Source organism: Pygocentrus nattereri, chromosome 1 (genome assembly GCF_015220715.1).
Source record: "Pygocentrus nattereri isolate fPygNat1 chromosome 1, fPygNat1.pri, whole genome shotgun sequence".
Lineage (NCBI taxonomy): Eukaryota > Metazoa > Chordata > Actinopteri > Characiformes > Serrasalmidae > Pygocentrus > Pygocentrus nattereri.
The window spans coordinates 10,194,714-10,216,395 of record NC_051211.1 but is presented as its reverse complement, the minus strand read 5'-3'; the positions used below and the strand labels follow the sequence as shown (position 1 = coordinate 10,216,395).

Genomic DNA, 21,682 nt, shown 5'->3' with positions numbered 1-21,682 from the left:
AGTGGGTGTCTTAGTTTCTGCCGTTTTCTGTGTTTTTCAATACTACACAGACGAAACTTAGCATAAATGTGGAGGGTCCCTTTTCTTTCCGTAAAACAAGACCATCTTATCCATATCTCCAAAATGGTAGATGTACAGGAGAAGGAAAAGCATTTTTATTTCTAATGCAAGTTAACATGAAGAGATTTTATGTCATAGCATATTGGACTATTTCTGTTGGTCCATTCATCATGAAATTTTCACACAATGTAGATATAACAGCTGTGTTCAAATGCCAGAAAAATAACAATGAGAAAATAATATTAATAATGAAACATTAATGTTTTACTTATGTGGTGTTAGAACTGCACAATTTGTGGAAAATATTTAATTGTGATTTTATTTTTATGAATTAAGCGCTTAGAACACTGGCACATCAGTGTTGTGTGCCAGACTCCCAGTTCATGAGTTCTGCCTCAGTAGGTTACATTTCTCCACCTAATGGTTGCTAAGACATTGTTAATGTGTGAGAGTGCAAGTTGTTCATGAAAACGATTCTATGGCCTCATACAATTTTAAATGAAAGTATAAAATCTTTGAACAGAATTTCCTCATTTGCTTGAATGGGCTATAAGTAGAGAAGTAATCGATATCAAATTCCAACATGCTTTTGTCATAAGTGATAACTGCAACTTCTAAAGGGTTAACCCATTAAACAGCAAGCTTTTTATTCAGTTATGAATCTTAAAGCTTACCTTATTTTTACGTTACTTGTGATGTAAGTTATATAAGTATGAGTGAGGAAATTAAGTCTACAGTAGTTCCTTGATGTGTTAGATACACTGTCATTGCTGCTCTGTGTCTGACAAGAGTATTTATATGTGTCTTTGTTGCTCAGGCTACATGGGCACACACTGTGAGGTGGACATAGATGAGTGTGAGAGCAACCCCTGTGTAAACGACGGTATCTGCAGAGACCTCGTCAACGGCTTTACCTGCACCTGCCAGCCAGGTAGGAGACTGTCTCTGTTAACCGGCATGCAGCCAGCATCCACTCAGCGAACTCAGGAGATTGTCCAAATTCATTGTCAAGAGTGCAAGACCACTTGTGGAATGTTGAAGTCAATTAATATTAGACTGGTGCTGCTTCTGCTGCCGGTCTGATGCTCTGTGTAATTACTCATAAGAGCCGGGCCTTTGGGGGCAGCAGGGCTGCGTGCCAGGACAAAGGCACCATTGTGCCCCCCCCAACCATCCCCCACTCATCCATAGTGCAGCATGGTTTAGCCGGATGGGGGGGTAACAGCAGTCCTGCTAATGAGATTCTTTTCCTGGTCTGCAATTTACATCTGGGGCAGACATCCCCCCCCAAAAAACCCCCCATCTAGCTATTGAGTCGGCAGAGCTTGTGCTAGGAGTGCAATAGGATGGGGGGGCTTTTCTGGTGCTTGGAGAAAACAATTCCAGTGTGCTCTCCCCCCACCTCTAACCTTCTGCCCCAAGCATCGTCACACAAGATCCCATCACAACACTGTTAATCAACATGCTGCATTCTGTCCAAGCAGAAATGGGCATTTTCCATGGGGGCCCCTGCCTATACATTGCTCTTACTTCGCCCCAATGCACGTTTTCCCAGCCTACGCATGCCAGGCAGTAATTAAAAGCTCTGCGCAAACCACTGCATATCCACAGAGTTGTAGGGAAAGACACTGCAGAAATATGTGCCAACTACAAACAAAGTACTTGTTGAATGGCTAATTGCCATAGCTGGCATGTTTTACTATTTCTTTGGCAGTGCGTAAATCCCACCCATTCATTTTAGTTAGTTTTGTTGTCTACATGGCCAAGAGAAAGAGGATGGAACCAAGTGTAGTTGGTGTTCTGCCTTAATAATTCATTTAAAAACAATCAAGAAAAAGTCCTCCCAGGTCGTTCTAGATTAGGCTAAATATTTAAGGATGTGGGCCTGAACTTATTCAGCCGGGTATAAACATGTTATGGAGAATTCTCAGAAGCAAACAGTATGCAGTCAGAGAAATCCACATTACTGTTTTTGGACAGTCTCTATTGACTTTAAATGTTAGGCCTGCTGTGCAGTCATTGTTGTATGTGGTTGATTCATTTTAATGTGGTTCCCTGAACAGAAAACCTGCTGATGTCAAGCACATTTATGATAAAAGTCAGTGGACAAATGCAAAATTCCCCATATGTCTTTTGAGTCTGCGAGTTTTCTGTGTCAAGATTGTTGCTTTTGGTAGTTGACCATATGCTAGCTAAGTTTAAAGTGGTGTTCTTGTAAGTAACTGCTATGATTTATTCAGTAACTGCTGTTGTGAAAGTAATACATAGTTATGAGAATCAGGACTTGAAGCACTAGTTGCTTCTTAGAGTCTAAGGGATTAACCAAATGCAGACTTTGTTAACCACTTTAACTGGTCACAGCTTGATTAGTGCCTGTGGCCCAAGCTCTGTACACATAGGCGAAACCTAGGCCGGACACCTCTGCCCTCTGTAGCTGAGCACAGTGACCCTTTGCTGCCTCGGTGTGACCCCTGCCCTCTGTGTTTGCCTGTCCCAGGCTTTACTGGCACCATGTGTCAAATCGACATTGATGAGTGCGCCAGCACACCCTGCCAGAACGGAGCCAAGTGCATCGACCGACCCAATGGCTACGAGTGCCGCTGTGCTGAAGGTAGGCCAACGTTTGTACATGTATACTTGCGTTCTTGTATTGTGAAAAATGCAGCGATACGTCAGTCTGTAGGTGGTGAGCTGATGTTTTGGCCAAAATAAAATCCTCAGGTTATTTTCTAATGTACAAATCTAAAAACAAGCTTTCTTAGTATTCTGTATATATATATATATATATATATATATATATATATATATATATATATATATATATATATACTGTATTTCTCTACTCTGTACATTTGAGTGCCCAAACTTTTTGCTTTGGGGAATCAAAGGGCCAAGAAGATGTATCAATATGTAAATGAAGATGGTAGGGTGGTTTTCAAAAGTACTACATTTTATTGCTAAATACTTAAAGATAATTTTATTAAAAAATTTTTATTTATGTAGCTTAAAGTGAATATCCTGTAGGGCCAACTTCAGCATGCAGGCCTCACTTTGGGCAGCCCTGGTGTAAATAGTTGCTCCAATCATATTTTCATATTTTCTTTCCATAGAGTGTTTTTTTTTTTTTTTAAACATGACTCAAAATCATATAAAAATAATCTAACCATAACCAAGGTGGTGAAATTGGTGATTCCATGAAGCGTTAAATCATTACATAATCGAATCGTTGTGAAGTCAGAGATTTACACCCTTACATAATCCCCCTTGACTGTGTCCGGCATCTCCAGAGTTCAAGTCAATATCAGCATCAGACTGGCCACACATACCTGTGTCCCCATAGAACACGAGTCTGATGTGGAGGTCAGACGCCCCTTTATCTCTCACTGATCAGACTGCCAACAGACTCTTAATCCCCCTCTTCCCCCTGCTGGACCTCAGGGATCACAGGGTCACTCAGGGCCAGCAGCTGGTGAGGATGGGGGTTACGCTCTGCTGTCACCCCGACATCTGCTCATCCATACCCCACAATAACATACCCACACAGCGCCGTATGGCATAGCCTAAAACTCCCAGCAGCCCCGTTCACATTGTCCTGTCTGGAGGAATGTGTCATCTGTCGTCCTCATTGAACCTATTGGCCAAATTCTCCATGAAGCCAAGTGCATGTAATAGTAAAGACTGTGAGAATGCCTGTTAAATGTGTAGAATGCATGCCTTTAGGCACTTGTATACAAGTGTGTGGTACAATAAAGCATGTATATAATGTACAGGTGGGTGTGCAGAGCCAGGCACTTGTCTGGATTTGTTTAAAATCGTGAAGATGTTTTCATCTGAAGGCTGCAGCATAAATTCTTGAAATTAGTTTCTAAGACGAATCTAAATTGTGATGCTAGTACGAATTCATGTCTGAAACATTGAAATATTTATGGATGGAGCGAGATGGGAATACCAGTGTCAGATATTTTTTTGTACTTGTAGATGCCAAAATACTGACACATAAACATTAAATTGTGACGATGTTTACATTGATTAGCATTATGGAGAAATAGCATGTATTTCTCTACGGTTACCAGTGCAGTAAAATGAATAAAATACAGGTGTTCTATCACACAAACTGTTGCTTAACACAAAGTGTTGCTTAAATGTTCTGCTCTTCCAGACACAAATGTTTTAAGCAGTTATCCACAGATACAGATATGATTCCAGTATTGTTGTGCATCCCTAGAAGTTTAAAACATTCTTTTTGGAATTTACCCTCAACAAGTAGCTTTAGCATCCTAGGCTGCTCCTCAGAGAATGTCAAGATTGTAAAGGGCATAGAGTTGCATTATGGCAGAGGGGGATTACTTTAAAGAATCTAAAATCAAAGATTTAGTAGGTGATTTGTTCCAGGCTTTTTTAGATTTCCGAATTATTCCTTATGTATTACTTCACAGATTCGATGTCTTCGTTTTTCTAAAAGGTGAACTACTGAGAAACTCATGTTTGACTAAATGTCTGTAAAGGACTAAGTGTGGTGTGCAAAATGTGAGGTATTGTCTGGAGAAGCCAGCTGCTTGGTATTCTGCTGCTCCTGTTCTGCTGCACAGAGTTGTCCCGTTAGCAGGGGCGCAGGGTATTGTCCCACAACTCTCTGGGACAAAAGAAGTTCTGTGAGGCCCAGTGAAAGGCACCCTCCACCCCTCCTCCCTCCCCCCCAGCGGACCGGCCCGGCCCGGCCCTGCCCCGCTCTGCCACGGCCTGACAACCTGTCGGCATGGAAACCACGGGAACCCGGGCATCACACTGTAGGACCTTTCAGTAAAGAGGGAGAGAGAGAGAGAGAAAGTGAGAGAGAGAGAAAGAGAGAGAGAGAGAGAAAGAGAGAGTGAGAGAGAGAGAGAGCAAAGGAAACAGAGGAAGCAGAAAGGAACCTTCGAAAGAGGAGGAAAAAAACACCATCACGCAGACAGAAAACGAGGAAAAGGAATTGGAAGTTTTCAGAGTTGAAAAAAAAAGAATCTGGAAAAGAGGTGGAGGGTGAAGGGGGAGAAGGAGCGTGCGAGTGAAAGAGAGGAAGTCTTCACATCGCAGACAAAACCATGAATAGCAGGGGCTGAATCGGTGTGTGAAATGCAGTAGCGCTGCGAGAAAAGAAACAACGCAAGAGACGCTCTCCCACAGACTGTTGTGGATGAGCGCACGTCTGAGTCACACAGAGCCACTGTAACCCATCAAAAGTTTGGGGACAGGGCTAAACGGTTTTAACCCTTTAAGAACAACGCTCAAATCTCTGCAGTTTGATTTACTCAAAAAGCTGAAGATTTGTTTACTGATATTTATTCGATTTGTCTCATAAACTACCTTTTTGAACAAACAAAATGATGTTATTAAACAAAACAATAAAAACTGCCGCTTCAAACTGTGCTCTTAAGGAGTTCACTCATCCACTTAAATATAGTGCATCAAATAAGAAAAGTAAGCATATTATATATAGTTATACAAAACATAAACACAGTAAACTGGTTCTGCGTGCTGAAATTGATACAAATTTTGCTGTTGCCAGTGAGGACATGCCTGTGGTACTTCTCGTGGCAGATTTAAACTGGCTTTCGTTCTTGGGATCCATGTACTGGGCTTGTGGGGTTCATTTGGATAATAAATGGCCATGTTTTATATGTCGGTTTCTATATTTTAGTACATTAAATGTGAAGCAAACTGCAAAATTAAAGACTTGTAATTGTTAGGGTTGTAAATCTCTGACTTTTATTGATTCAATTGCGATTGTTAAGAAATTAAATTCGCCGTCTCCTATTTCTCCACATTTCAATTTGATTGAATAATTTTTGGATTTTTTTTTGTTGTTGTTCTTCCTTTTGAAACCACCTGAGAATTTACTTTTATGCCAAGAAATAAGTAAATGCTTTATATGAGTATTACTGTAATTGATTATATAGTATTATATAGTCTCTTCTTCTAGTAGTTGAATCCAATAATAAAGTAAGATGCACTTTTACAATCTTAGTACTTTACCAATAAAGTGATCTGGGTTTTGATTCTGTGTATGTCTCCAGGCTTTGAGGGCAGACTCTGTGAGAGCAACATTGATAACTGCCAGCCTGACCCATGCCACCATGGCACCTGTGTGGACGGCATCGCCAGCTACACTTGTAACTGTGTGGCCGGCTACACAGGTTACCGCTGTGAGAACCAGCTCAATGAGTGTGGCAGCAACCCCTGCCAGAACGGGGGCAAATGCGTGGACCTGGTCAACAAATACATCTGCCAGTGCCAGCATGGCACATCAGGTAAGAGACTTGCTATGACTTGTGTTGCCAAAGTGACAGTTCAGTAAGAATCAAGCAGTTTTGACTGATTTGCTACATTTGAGAACTAACACTTCAATCGCACCACCAAATATGTTACTTCTGTGTGAGTTAAATGAAAGTTAATGGCTCAAGTCATAAGTAGTCCCATTTACTAGAGTATTTTTTTAAACAGGCACCAACTGTGAAATCAACTATGATGATTGTGCCAGCAATCCATGTGAATATGGCATCTGCAAGGATGGCATTAACCGTTATGACTGCGTGTGCAAACCCGGCTTCACTGGTAAGATTTTTTCCGCCTCTCAGTTCTCTGTGGGAGCTGTGGCCTTGTTTAGGAAACTAGGCAGGATCATGTTTCTTCTTTTACTTACAATGACATGACCTGAAGATACATGATCTTGGATCAGCTCTCTGAGATGTCTGAGAAATGTGGTATTGTTATCATTAACAGTAGTGTGGGAAAAGAACACCAGTGCATGCTGAATTTTTGTTCCTTCTTTCATGAGTAAAACGTTGTGATTTCTCTCACTTTCAGGCCCTCAGTGTAACGTGGAGCTGGATGAGTGCTCATCGAACCCTTGCCGAAACGGAGGCACCTGTGTGGATGAGGAAAATGGCTTCCGCTGCCTGTGTCCTGCTGGATTCCACGAGCCATACTGCTACTCGCATGTGGACGAGTGCAGCAGCAGCCCCTGTGTGCACGGAGCCTGCAGAGAGGACCCCAACGGGTATCATGCTATAGCTTTTTTTTTTTTTTTGCTTGAACACAGGGGTGTTGAACTACAGCTCCTTACCTTTAAACCCTGGCAGGCTTAAACATTAGCTGACAAAAGGATTAAGGTGAAAAGGGTGCAGTCCTTAAGTACAGGAGTTTGACACCTCTACTGTTAAGGAATAGTTTGGCCAAAAGTGATCACCTGGTTTTCAAGCAATGAAATGTAGTGGCCACTATTTAGTATTATATAATTTATATCATGCTAACCATGGCTTGCTTTCGGTTATTCTTAGCATTTTTGGTTAAACTATTTTTAGACTAAGTAAAAAGTGAATGGTGTGTACAAACACAGCATTATTTAAATTCTTGTTAACTAAAGACTAGCTTTCAGTTTTTGTTAATGGATATACTGGGAGTGCATGGGGTGTGTGATCATGACGGTGAGTGATTTTGAACTGTGCTGCACAGGTACCGCTGTGACTGTGAGCCAGGCTGGGTGGGCAAGAACTGTGACCTTGACCGCAATGACTGTTTGCCCAACCCCTGCCAAAACACTGGCACCTGCATCGACCAGCTCAACGGCTTCACCTGCAAGTGTCGACAAGGCTTCAGAGGTGGGTGTGGGATCCTATTTATCCAGCTAATTCCCTTAATTCATAATACTTGACAAGGCTGACAATCCTGATGTATATTAGCCTAAAAAGTATTAGTTAAAGTTAATTATAAGTATTAAAAGTTTTATTAAATCCTCATTCACAAGGTTCAGGCACTTTTTAGGAAAATGAATCATCAGACATGTATGAGTTCAAAGTTTTTCCGAATGCAAAAAGTCCCTACAGATCTCATGCGAATCCTGTTTAGTACTTAAGGGATTAAAACATCATCTTACAAGAATTGGGCCATGTTATCCCCTTCAAGGTGATTCTATGGTCTGCACATCATGTGTTACACAATGCAGTATATGCCACTCGGTCTTGCTCTCACCAACATATAATTTCTGTCTCTTCCTCTTTCCCTCTTTCTCATTTTCTCAGGTAACCTATGCCAGCTGAACATCAATGAGTGTGCATCCAGCCCCTGTCTGAATCAGGGCACTTGTGTGGACAGAATAGCCAGTTTCACCTGTCTTTGTGAGCCGCCCTACAGTGGTCCCACCTGCGCTGAGGTGCTCACGCCCTGCTCACCCAATCCCTGTGCCAATCACGCCATCTGCACGCACACGGCTGACTACCTCGGTTACCAGTGTAACTGCCAGCCTGGATGGCAGGGTGAGTCGACCCATCATGCCAGTGCAGTGCTCCACAAGTTAAAGCACTTGAGCTTTTTAGTGCTGTCATGCCTGCAGCATCTATTCAGAAATAATCCATTCTTTTTTATTTGATTGTTCTAATTTACATGAAAATAAATATTCAAAAATTACAACTTAAAACCTCGCCACAACAAAGCAGTCTACCCATTTTTATATGATAGTTGAAGGGCTGGTGTAGGTTTTTATTCCAACAAAGCTGGAGAACATCTGCTAAGTTGTTTGAAGGCTGAAACCAATTGATCAAACAAGTAGAATCAAGTGTGCTTCTGCTGGTTTGGTTTAGACACCCTTTGGACTAGTTAGTTGTCTTCGCCTTTGACAATCTAGGCTTATGAACTTTGCGAATGTTTCATAGAAATGTCTGAAAATGCCTAACAAATATTCGTGACAATTATTTGTTGCATGACTGACCTTGTGTTGCTGTGTTCACAGGCCAGCTGTGTAATATTGACATAAACGAGTGCACATCTAATCCATGTAAGAACCGTGGCACCTGCACCAATATGTTAGGCGGCTATGTGTGCTCATGCCGCGCTGGATACACTGGACCCAACTGTGAAACTGACATCAATGACTGTTTCCCAAGTGAGTGAAATCAGCTTCTGCAACTGTTTTTCTTGCACAGTTTAGCGCTGTCCCTGTTCTGATACACTCAACAAAAGACTAGCAAGCTCTTCATTAAGCTTTACTGCAAGTTTATTGTTGGTCAACTTGTTCAAAATGAAGCCAAAAAAACAGCATTTTCAGTCTGTAGCCAGGGCCATCACGAAACTTGAAAGCTGATTTCAGGAGGAGCAGAGATCGGTTCTCTGGACTGTTCTAGGGCTAGAGAACATCTTTCACACTTGACCAAATGTACCAAACTAACAGAGCAAGTGGACCCAGGTCCAGAAAAAACTCTAGTGTGAAAATGCCTCAAGTCTTTACAGTCAGTGCACTTGTGACTGTGTCCTTCAGTCTTTGACTGCTATTCCTCTGTCTGCCTGCAGACCCGTGCCTGAGTGGAGGCACATGCACAGATGGTATCAACACCTTTTACTGCACCTGTCTGCCTGGCTTCACGGGCCCACGCTGTGCCATCGAGGTGAACGAGTGCCAGAGCGCCCCCTGCAAGAATGGGGGCACCTGCACCGACTACGTCAACAGTTACACCTGCACCTGCAAGCCAGGTTTCACTGGCCTGCACTGCGAGACCAACATACCTGACTGTACTGAGAGGTGAGAGAGCAAATCTCTGAATGCATAAGTAAAAACATCCTAGTGGATAAGAATATCCTTATATATGGGATATGGTCAGAAAGATTCACCTTTGAAGGTTTCTATTCATCCACTCATTATGAAACGTTCCTACAATGCAAGTTCAAATAAGTAGTGAAGTGAAGTGTGGTTAGAAATAGTGCTAACTACTCCGCTGTATGTCCTCTGCAGCTCATGCTTTAATGGCGGTACCTGCCTGGATAAGATCAATGGCTTTAACTGCATGTGCCGCTCAGGCTTTACTGGAGACCACTGTCAGTATGAGGTGAACAAGTGCAACTCACAGCCTTGCCTTAACGGAGGATTGTGCCACGATGGCTTGGAGTCGTTCCACTGCTCCTGCCCAAAGGGCTACACCGGCAGCCGCTGCCAGGTACACACCCCATCCTTCACTAATGTGGAGTAGATTGTAGAACAGTTACATAGGATTTCTTGGCTGATGTTTCCATAACTTTTAATTTTGTGTCCAGTGATCCTTTCCCAAAAATGTCTATCAAACTCTTAAAATATTTAAAAAAGTCATTGAGCATATATATATATATATATATATATATATTCATAAATACACATAGCATGATTGCCCCACAACCACAACTAAGTGTCTCTATTGCTGGGAAGATGCCTGTGGACTGGTGCAGACGCCCGAATCCTTGTCAGAACAGTGGACGCTGCAGACCTAAAGACGGCTCCTGCGACTGCGTGGGCGGCTGGTCTGGACGCTACTGCGACATTCCAGGGGTCTCCTGCGAGATGGCTGCCATTCAGAGACGTATGTGTGATCTCAGTGGACATCTACCCATGCTTGATATGTTTGTTCTATTCTAACTTTGGTCCTGGAGTACACCTGCACTGTGTCTTTTTTACTGAGCTACTCAGGAGAGACTTGTTAAGTAGCTTAGTTGAATGGGGTTCAGACCAGTGCTCAATCAATTCAAAGAACTGCAAATTAATGTCAAATCAGTGTTTTCTTTCACTGATGTGATGTTTGTGCTTCTCCAGATATCCAGATAGATGAGCTTTGTCATCACGGCGGTCACTGTGTGAACACTGGAAGCACACACTACTGTAAGTGTCCAGTTGATTACACAGGCAGCTACTGTGAGAGTCAGGTGGATCACTGTGAGGACAAACCCTGCCTCAATGGCGCCACCTGCAGAGGCTATGTAGGAGGATACACATGTGATGTGAGTGACTGCACAAAGTCTGTTCTATAATTAAATACTGCAATGAACAGGATCAGAGAGTATTGAAATATTTCATTATTCTGCATCATTGATGAAAATGGATGTAATCTATTAAACTAAGTCCACCTGTCCACTCATTCGCTCCATTGCCCCATGTTCTCTTAGTGTATGCCAGGGTTTGAAGGACAGAACTGCGAGAGGGATATAAACGAGTGCCGCTCAAATCCCTGTCAGAACGGAGGCACCTGCATTGATCTAGTTGGACGCTACATCTGCTCCTGCCCTCCTGGAACACTGGGTAGGACTAAAAAGAATTAGAATCTTTCACCTTTGCAGTTATAAGTTTTAATTCCTATTGGTGCATGTGACAACATAAAATTCAATAATAAAAGACAATGTCAATACATATGCAAACCTATAAAATACATAAGGAGTGCAAGAGTTACATTATATACATAAAAAATGTGTATAGTAGTGGATTCTTGGAAAACACTGGAAGAGAGGGTGGCAGGTCTATGTGGAGGGAGCAGTAACAGCCAGTGAAATGTAATGCTAATGTATAAAAATGTCTCCCCAGGGGTCCTGTGTGAGATAAACGAAGACGACTGTGCCACTCCTACAAGGCCTCACGGCATGCCCAAGTGTCAGAATAACGGAACCTGTGTGGATCGGGTAGGAGGCTATCGCTGTAACTGTCCTCCAGGCTTCACGGGCGAACGCTGTGAGGGAGATATAAATGAGTGCCACTCCAACCCCTGCAACCCAGCCAACAGCCTGGACTGCATCCAGCTGCCCAATGACTACCTGTGTGTCTGCAAGCCAGGCTTTACAGGTACTTTACAAGAGCATTCTGAGTAGTTTTGGGTTAGGCTAGTGTGGATAGGTATGAAAGTGTGTGTGGGTGTGGAAGGGTGTAGGTGGGTGTGTGTCTAATCACTTTGATTGTGTGTGGATGTCCAGGTCGAGGCTGTCAGAACAGGTTTGGTGTGTGCGAGTCACAGCCTTGTAAGAATGGTGGAGCATGCTCCGGGTCCAGCAGCTCACCACTGGGATATATTTGCACATGTCAGCTGGTGAGTAACCTTATTTATCCTTCTTGTTCATCAGTCCCTTCCATAAAACATAGTCTTTCCACAATAAGCAAAAAGAAGTCAGACATTGACAGGGTTGGGCAGCATGGCCAAATACTCCAATCAGAACATATGTTTTATTCTATTATTATTAGGCTTATTATGGTATTATTAATAGGCTTTTACTGGTGTGATATACAAGATGATTACTTATTTATTTTCGAGATATAATTACTTATTTCACGTTCTAAATACAATATATATGTTAAACTCTGTATTTTGAGGCATAATTTCAACACTGAAAATAGGTAGCTATCTCTGAGAGTCATCTCAGTGGTTTGGGTAGTGAGTAAAGGCACACATTGCCACCTAATGTACAGCAGAGGCAACAAACCTCAAGCATTTGCTTCAATGCCTCTTGCGCACATTATCGACATTGATTTCAATAATTATCTTTTACCAAATCCATGAGAATTATTGAATCATTTGATAAAAAAAATTATAATCAGAATTCAATAATTTTATTGCACAGATGAAGTCATACTTCCTCAGTTGTTCACCACAATCTTTCTTTTTCTCAGGGCTATGCAGGAGCTAACTGTGAGCGCAGCATGTCATGCAGAGAGTTGTCCTGCTATAATGGTGGCACCTGCACTGTGACATCTCATGGCGCACGTTGCTCCTGCCAGCAGGGCTTTGCTGGACCACAATGTCAGCACCGTAGCAACCAGAGCTGCTCATCCAAGCCCTGCCGCAATGGAGGCCTTTGCACCGAGGAGGCTATCTTCCCCTTCTTCAGCTGCCATTGCATAGGAGGCTGGAAGGGTAAGCGCTGTGAACAGGAGCCCCGCATGCCAGAGCCGGCCGTGCCCTCGTGCCCTATTGCTGACTGCCACGGCAAGGCCAATGATGGTGTCTGCGATAAGGAGTGCAACACCTTCCCCTGCCACTGGGATGGGGGAGACTGCTCGCTGGCTGTGGACCCTTGGGCACGCTGTGCTGACCCACATTGCTGGCGCGTCTTTAACAACAGCCACTGCGATGAGTCGTGCAATAACGCAGACTGCCTGTATGACAACTTTGACTGTAAGAGCAAGGAGAAGGTCTGCAAGTAAGTGTAAAAATTTTTTTTCTCTTTCTCTCCCTATTGTCTGATTGCATATGCTTATTTTGCATTGCTAGAATTATGCTTATTTAAGAGTTATGCTTGCATGATGTATGCAGTTTTGCCTAAAGTCCAGCATAGTCCACCAAAGCTTTGTATTTTATGGTTTTATTTACCAAAAGTAGTCATAATGCATTTTTTCACCAGTCATAGGATCATCAGGGGTGTTTTAGATTAGTATTACACTAGTACATGCCCTATATCTCAGAAGGTTAACAACTTCAGCTTATACAACTTTTAAAAATCTTGAAAGATTAATATGACAAAAATTATATTGGTCCATTCATCCTTTTCAAATGAAGGGAAAAAAATCTATGAATGGCTTTCCAGGACATTTAAACATATTTTTCATTCTTTTTCTCTCTCACCGTCTCTCTAGTCCCATCTATGAGACATACTGTATGGACCACTACGCAGATGGGCGCTGCGATCAGGGCTGTAATAATGAGGAGTGTGGTTGGGATGGTCTGGACTGTGCAAAGACGGTTCCTGAGGACCTTGCAGATGGGGTGCTGGTCATTGTAGTTCTGCTGCCTCCAGAGGAGTTGCTGCGGACAGGCACTGCCTTTTTGCAGAAACTCAGCGGCATCCTGCGCACGTCCCTGCGCTTCCGACTCGACCGCAATGGAGAGGCCATGATCCGGCCCTACACTCGCCGCGAAGCGCGCCTCAAACGAGAACTCATGCCCCAACAGGAGGTCATTGGGTGAGCAGTCACAAATACATACAGAGAACCATACAAATTTTCACATTCATTTTCAAAAGTGGAGTAGTAATTATTTGATGGTCATCTAATACTCTGACTAATGGCACTATTTTGTACAGGTCAATCGTGTACCTGGAGATTGATAACCGCCTCTGCTCCCAAGATTCAGATAATTGCTTCCCCACAGCAGACAGCGCTGCTGAATACCTTGGTGCACTGTCTGCTCAGGAGATGCTGCGCTTCCCTTACCCACTCAAAGAGGTCCGCGGTAAGTAGATTCACATTGCTCACTTCTGTTAGTGGCTGTCAGTGTCTTAACAAAGCCAATTACAGAAAACTGTATCCAGTAAAAGAGGGCAAAGAATGTTTAGTGTTTAAGCAATCCTTGTTTAGAGTTACTGTTACCATGTTCCTATACTATTTAAATGTAATTGCATAGTCACACGATTAATTACACAGTTACAAATTGAATAATAGGCTAACCGTCTGTGTCTAATCATTGGCCATGTGTGGCTGCATCCCATATTACTGATCATTCACCAGAGTAAGTTGAAGAGTTTTGGTAAGTGAATAAACACCCTGTTTCACATTTTTAGGTGAGAAAATTGAGTACCCACCTAAAGTGCCTGACTGGGGTAAGCTGCTGCTGGTGGGTGTGGCAGCGCTTTTCTTGATGGTCATCCTGGTGGTGGGCATGCTGATTGCTCGGCGTAAGCGTGAGCACAGCACCCTCTGGTTCCCTGAGGGATTCTTCCTCAAAAAGGAGACCAGCAGCAACAAGAACCGCAGAGAACCAGTGGGCCAGGATGCTCTGGGCATGAAGTGAGTTATTTCATCCTTACAGTGCACCAGACCGTTGCTCATTTGAAGGGACCAAATCAAAATTTTCCTCACATTTCCACACAGTCCATATACGAAAGCTGAAAAAATAGCTTGCTTTCACCATTCACGTTCCTGTTTAGCTTCTTTAGTCACACAATGCTTATTGAATGGGGCACAGCTTACGCAAATATCGTAAGTGGACCATGAGTAGATGTCATAAATGGAAAAAATAAAATACAAAATAAAAGTAGGATGTTGGCCACAAGCAAGTTTAAACAGTTGTATTTTTTCATAAGACAAACAAAAACAGTTGTATACTTGTTATATTTAAATCTGTGTGTTAAATCTGTGCTTTAATTGCCAGTGGACTTATAAGCCTTATAAGTTTAAGGATTAAATCAAACCACTTTTGCCCCTGTTTGCAGGCACATGTCAAAGACAGTGGAGGAGTCCTTACTTGGAGACCACAGTGACCAGTGGATAGACACAGACTGCCCTGAGGCCAAGAGACTAAAGGTGGTTATCTTGTTTTCTTCCTTTGGCAGGTTGACACAGATTGCCATTTGCCACAACAATAGCATTAATATGAAAGTATATCAGAGGATCACATTTTTCTAGTTCACTGAGCACAACCAGGTTTTCCCTTCCAGAATAGGTTGAGGTTGAAGAAAAAAGGAGTCAAATCTAATACAGAAATGCATGCATAAACAGCTGAGATGCAAACACATGGACGACTGACATGACTAACATTGTATATACATTTAATATAAGTGTAGTGAACTGTAAAACACTACAGGTGAGCACAGTGCATTTTAACAGTAAACTGGAGAGACAGTGGCCTCTATTGGTGTACTTGATAAGTTCTAAACATGGGGGTGAAGTTTAATAATGTTTTTGTGCTCCAGGTGGAGGAGCCCAGTATTCTCTCGGACAGTGAGGATGCTGTGGACAGCAGGCAGTGGACACAGCATCATTTGGCAGCCGCAGACATCCGCATGCCTCCCTCCATGGCCCTCACACCTCCACAGGGTGAATTTGATGGTGACTGCATGGATGTCAATGTGCGAGGACCAGGTACACGTCATACAGCGTACAGCTTATCCATACACTGTAGAATACTAACATATCAGTATAGCTGAATATGGTTGTAGACTGAATAGATGAACTGATGGAATTGTGTTTCTGTAGATGGCTTTACTCCACTGATGCTGGCCTCATTCTGTGGAGGCGGGCTGGAGCCGGAGGTGGCAGAAGATGATGACTCAGAGGAGTCTTCAGCCAACATCATATCAGACCTGATCTACCAGGGGGCATCTCTGGGTGCACAGACAGACCGGACTGGAGAGACTGCGCTGCACCTGGCCGCCCGCTATGCACGCGCTGATGCTGCAAAGAGGCTGCTAGATGCCGGAGCAGATGCAAATGCACAGGACAACACTGGCCGCACACCCCTGCATGCAGCTGTGGCCGCTGATGCCCAGGGAGTCTTCCAGGTATGTCAGCGCACTAATGCAGCCTCATGTGTGTGAGTCATTAGATGGGATTTAAATGCACACAGGCCTAGGGATCCACTCACTGATATCTTCCTAAGTTTCTTCTGAGTTTCTTTCTTGAGAAAGGTCCTAAGAAGAAAAAGTCTACATCAGATTCGTGACATGTTCTTAAACCACAGAATTGTTTGCACCTTTGTGCTTTTGAGTGTGTGTAGATTCTGTTCTTACCTAAGAACAATTCGTAAATAAGAAAACATTGGTGAATACCAGAATTTTTGTGAGCACTGCATAAATGGGCTTTAAGAAGAAATTTCTTCTTAAGAACAGTTGGTGAATGAGGCCCATTAAGTTCTAGAATGCTGTCCTGCCTTCAGATTGCACTGTGGCTTTTTGTTTCATACATATATCTTAGATTTATCATGCAACTAACGTGTCTCTCCATCTCCTCACAGATTTTGATCAGGACAAGGGCGACAGATCTGGATGCACGAATGTATGATGGTTCCACAGCTCTGATCCTGGCAGCCAGGCTGGCTGTGGAGGGCATGGTGGAGGAACTAATTACCTGCCATGCTGATGTTAATGCTGTGGATGAGCTAGGTGAGTACAGTTCAAATTTATGATTATTTATTTATGCTCTTAGTTACACTTTGTTTTCTGAAGCTTCAAAATTCTGTTTTACTGTTTTTAAACGACTTCATCTATTTTTCTGTATTATGATTAAATTTTCTATCATCAGTAATGGTTTATCTATATTGTTACCTTTCGTATTATAAGTCTTTTTAGTCAGTTTGCCTTTTCTTTTCGTGTTGTTTTACTGCACTGCACGTGTCCATTGTTCTTGTAGAGGTACAGTTGAACTGTCAGAAAAGTTTCAAAAGTTACTGTTAGAATGGCTCAGATTTGTGATGGTCTTGTTGTTTGTTTCACCTCATCCAGGTAAATCTGCACTGCACTGGGCAGCAGCTGTGAACAATGTTGAAGCAACTGTTGCCCTGTTGAAGAATGGAGCCAATAAAGATATGCAAGACCTTAAGGTATTGTAGCCCTTTGATGGTGGTCTAAATCATCCCTTTTACTTTGCCCTCACCACTGTTTTTAGATATCACGGCATTATTCTTAGCACAATTATGCACCAACTCATGCAACTTTGTTTATTCATCCTCAGGAGGAAACACCACTTTTCCTGGCTGCTAGAGAGGGCAGCTGTGAGGCAGTGAAGGTACTGCTGGCTCACTTTGCAAACCGGGAGATCACGGACCACATGGACAGGCTTCCACGTGACATCGCCCAGGAGCGCATGCATCATGACATTGTGCAGCTACTGGATGAGTACAACACAGTACGCAGTCCCCAGAGCCACTCCGGAGCCCCTGGACACCACCTGACTGGTGCCCACACGCTTTCACCCCTCATGTGCCCCCCCAGCAGCTTCCTGCCTGGCCTGAAAAGTGCTCCACAGGGCAAGAAGAGCCGTCGCCCAGGTGCCAAAGGCTTGGGTGGAGGACATGCATCCAGCTTGAAAGATTCAGTGAAGGCACGGAACAAGAAGCTGACGCTGGACATGCAAAGTGCGCTGCTGGAAAGCTCAGTCACCCTCTCGCCTGTTGACTCGCTGGACTCGCCACGTGGGGGTGCTAGCAATGCTGGATACGTCACTAACCCCACCTCCCCGGCTGCCATGCCCTCCCCAGGCCTTTTCCACACCTCCATGTCTGTGCCCAGCACTCCCATGGTGCATACCAGCCTGTTGGATGGCAGCAGTGGTCCGTTTGCAGTGTCTATGGCTGGCCTAAGTGACCTGGCTGATGGTGGCCTTTCCATGCAGGGTCGCCTGTCTATGCAGGCGGCCCAGCCCACCCATGGCTACGTTCTGAACACCGGGCAAATGGCACTGGGTATGGGCTTGGTCAGCCCAGTCAGTGTGCCATTTGACTGGCACAGCCGTGTAGCCCCTTCATCCCAGTGCGGCCAGCCAATGGTGAGCATGGTGCACCCAGCAGGCGGCCAGGGAGCCATGCATCCGCAGACCCCCGGCACAATGCAGCCTAACATGCTCATGCACCAGCAGGTGTTCCACAGCAGTCAGCAGCCCATGCTTCAGCCCACGCCAGTGCCCAGCACGCCCTCTCTCAGCCCAGTCAAGCTGCCCTCCATGGCCGAACAGCAACAACAGCAGCAGCAGCAAATCCACAACCACACTCTCAGCAACCAGCAAAGCTTGGCCAATATGGGTTCCTCAACTCCTCCAACTCCACAGCAGCCACAGAATCCTCCAGCCTTCTACCAGCAGCAGCAGCAGCAGAGTCAAGGTCAGCCCCAGCAGCAGCAGCAGCAGCAGCAGCCCCAGGCCCCCCCAGCTTCACAGCCTTCACAAAGCCAGGCTGCCCCATCTCAGGCATCTCAGGCTCCCCCAACCCAGGCCAGCAGCAACAGCACAGGCTTAGAGGACTACCCCACCCCACCATCACAGCACAGCTACACCTCTGCCATGGATGCCACGCCCAAGCATTACCTGCACCTGCCTAACGAGCACCCCTACCTGACCCCATCTCCCGAATCTCCAGAGCCTTGGTCTAGCCCCTCGCCCCACTGCGTGTCTGACTGGTCCGATTCTACCCCCAGCCCGGCAGTCGCCGGCCCCAACCAGACCCAGATCCCCCACGTCTCAGAGCCCAATGGCAAGATGCAGGTGTTCGCGTAAAACAAGCTGAACTTCTGGGACCTGTCGAGAGTAGAGGAGAAAATCTCACTCTAGGGCTCATGTATTTTTTGTGCTTTTAATTACACGTCAGCCCGTTTCCAAGATTTTAATTGGATTATGGATTGACTTGGTGTTCGTCAAGAAGACCCCTCTGCCGGTTTTTGTCCGCAGAAGAAAAGAGTAAAAGGGAAAAAATTGTGTTGTCTTAAAAAGAAAAGACAATTTAATGAAGTAAGACGTTCTGTCACAGATGGACTTCTTTTTTTATTATTAAAAAAAAAAGTATATGAAGAAGAAAGAAACCACGTCTTTCATTTCAAAGACTTGGGGACACTCACCTGAAACTAACAAACTTTTTAAAAAGTAGAATTAAGAGAAAAAGTGAAAATTTTGAAGGAAATTCCTTTCTTTTTATTTATTGTCACCACATGTTCCTCTAAAAACTGCCTTGTGGGGGCGTCCTCTCCATCTGTCTTCAGTTCTCACAGTCAGATGCATTTTTCTCTTGCCATGCTGCTCCATATCTGTTACACGAAGCACCTGAGCTTAACAGAAGTTCCTGTGAATGCTGATTGTTACAGAAATAGAGGCTCGTTGCCTTTGTTTGTACCCCCATGTCGGCTTTATCCGTCATCACACAAGCCAGTGGAACCCACGACTACAGTTACAGACAGAAAGAGTTGGGCGTCTTGCATTTTTTGAGTGATATTATTTATTTAGGCCAGCATTGATTGACAAAAATTGACTTCCCAAAATGCGTAGGTGTGCATAAATTGGCCAAAATTAGTGATATATTAGTGGTAATTTGATGAACTAAAGTAAACATATACATTCCATTGGAGTAATGTGTAATATTGTTAAGGGGCATCTTTGAAGCACTTCTGAGGCCATGCATGTAAGGGTTAAAGTGACAGCTGCCATTCCAGAACAGCATCCATGTAGACTGACATTCATTAATGCATTATCGCTAATAGACACTACTGTTCACGTGCCGATGTAAGTGATCAGTTTTAGATCCTAAATTAAAACTGCCTGTCAGTGATCTCAAAAGGGCCTAGCTTCTGTCAACCCTCACAGTCCTTCAGCTTAGTCATCTGGCAACACTTAAACTGTCCTCTGCCCTTTTGTCTTTTTTTATTAATTGTACGAATTTCTTTGTTTTTTTATTGTTTTTATTCTGTATGTTATAACCATGGTTACCTTTGGAACATCACTATGATGTGCTAAGCTGTGTTTTTATAGGCTGCTGCTTTCTGTCACTCTTACTGTGACATCTCTGTCTCTCTCCTGGTGAACAGTCCTGCTCGCTGCCCACAACTGGCTGGCTAGTGGCCACCCCGAGCTTCTGGTCTTAACACTGCCACAGCCTCTGCTGAAACCTGACCAAAAGAAAGTGCTTTCGGTTGCATTCTGACCCCTGGTCCCGTGGAGCTTGAGGTTTATAACAGTAGGGCTTTGTTTACCAGACGAAGGAATGTGTCAACCAAACGTGCCAATGTGGCTTACAATGAACAGAATACAAGAGCCGTCGGTTTGCATAGTGGTGATTGGTGGCTCTTTGCTTCCATTCATGATAAGAAACATTAGAATTTTTGCCTGAACCGTTCCTTTAAGCCTAGTCTTTGAATGAAGATCAAGTAAAAGACTAGACATCAAATAAACAAGCCCTGGGTGCTCCATCCTGTTGGTTCGTTTCTGTACGGTCCAGTCGTATTCAGGCCGCAAATAGTAAGGTGTGAACTGTATGTGTGAAAGGGGTGAATGTCTGGAGAGGTGACTAGCGGGCTGCTAGCGCTCTGTTACTCCTCAGGGAGGTGTTATATAGCATGCAGTGTTGTCTGCATCTCTAGCAGTCCCCACCCAGCCAGCCTGGAGGGATGGCGCCTGGCCTTTGTGGTCAAAGTGGAGCAAACGCTGCCATGTAGTGCTGCCCCCTACTGACCGCTACAGGTACAGGCGCTTTTTTCTGTTGGAAAAATCCCGTCCCAAGCGTAAAATCCATTTGTTAAAAAGCTCGACCCATGGTGTACTGTGGTAAGTGTTCACAAGATTGTTGGAAACAAGCACCCTTACACTCTGACTCACTGCCCCAGCTGAACTCAAGTACACCTGCCACACATGAAACACTATGCTGCGCAATAACAAATGGGTTTGGACCTCCAGTGTTTTTTTTCTACATAAGGGCTAACAACAGGCCACCCTCAAGTTCTCGTTCTCAAATCTTCTGTGTTTTTACCCATTAGACTTCAGTCTTCCTGCAGTGCTCTGGACATTTCATAAACCCAGCATCTTCTTGTAAATACGATTGTCTTGTTTAGGTCTATTTTGTGTAAGAGAAGTCTTATGTTTCTAAAAAAAATGATTATGTACTAAAAATGACAAAAAGTGTACTTTCTATTAGCATTATTTTTGAAAGGATGTGACTGATATATATTTTGTCTTGCATTACTAGAACAGCCATAGATATTTTCTGGCTTTGTTTTTTTTTTTATTTTGTTTTTTTATTAATTACTATACTTGTTTAAAGTAGTTTAAAATCATTGTATATAAACACCTTTTCACATTGTTTCTTTCTACAGACAAAAGTTGTAAAATATGTTACTTCTAATAAAACAGTAGGGAACTACATTTCTCTCCGGTCTCCTTCGTTGTATTCTGTCCAAACACAGCCCCTTCATGACCAGGGCTTGACTGGGAGCCAAATTCAGCCCTGGATTTTTGTCTGGACCAGCCCACTACAACCACAGTGACGACCTTCCCCCAGAACTGCAACAAGGCCTGCTATCATAGTTAACAGTTTTATTTCAAACAACAATAAACACAGGAAATCAATTATCTTGCTCAGCTTACATTAAAATCAATCATTTCATGATGAAAATACAGATTAAC

The 21,682-nt window shown here is 43.7% G+C and overlaps 1 protein-coding gene across 1 annotated transcript in view; it reads left to right on the top strand.

Moving 5' to 3' along the window:
* Nucleotides 1-19,159, top strand: part of notch3 (notch receptor 3) — a 39,763-nt gene extending 20,604 nt beyond the window's left edge. Inside the window, exons 9-33 of the mRNA XM_017701544.2 lie at nt 878-991; nt 2,558-2,671; nt 6,114-6,347; nt 6,541-6,651; nt 6,904-7,096; nt 7,552-7,697; nt 8,118-8,351; nt 8,825-8,977; nt 9,382-9,610; nt 9,821-10,022; nt 10,268-10,418; nt 10,649-10,833; nt 10,999-11,131; nt 11,411-11,665; nt 11,794-11,906; nt 12,485-13,014; nt 13,448-13,774; nt 13,894-14,042; nt 14,371-14,596; nt 15,022-15,112; nt 15,502-15,670; nt 15,785-16,089; nt 16,542-16,689; nt 17,029-17,126; nt 17,258-19,159. Coding sequence (XP_017557033.1) covers nt 878-991; nt 2,558-2,671; nt 6,114-6,347; nt 6,541-6,651; nt 6,904-7,096; nt 7,552-7,697; nt 8,118-8,351; nt 8,825-8,977; nt 9,382-9,610; nt 9,821-10,022; nt 10,268-10,418; nt 10,649-10,833; nt 10,999-11,131; nt 11,411-11,665; nt 11,794-11,906; nt 12,485-13,014; nt 13,448-13,774; nt 13,894-14,042; nt 14,371-14,596; nt 15,022-15,112; nt 15,502-15,670; nt 15,785-16,089; nt 16,542-16,689; nt 17,029-17,126; nt 17,258-18,793 — 6,146 coding nt within the window. The 3' untranslated portion in view covers nt 18,794-19,159. The remainder of the gene's footprint in view (nt 1-877; nt 992-2,557; nt 2,672-6,113; nt 6,348-6,540; nt 6,652-6,903; nt 7,097-7,551; nt 7,698-8,117; nt 8,352-8,824; nt 8,978-9,381; nt 9,611-9,820; nt 10,023-10,267; nt 10,419-10,648; nt 10,834-10,998; nt 11,132-11,410; nt 11,666-11,793; nt 11,907-12,484; nt 13,015-13,447; nt 13,775-13,893; nt 14,043-14,370; nt 14,597-15,021; nt 15,113-15,501; nt 15,671-15,784; nt 16,090-16,541; nt 16,690-17,028; nt 17,127-17,257) is intronic.
* Nucleotides 19,160-21,682: the final 2,523 nt, after the last annotated feature.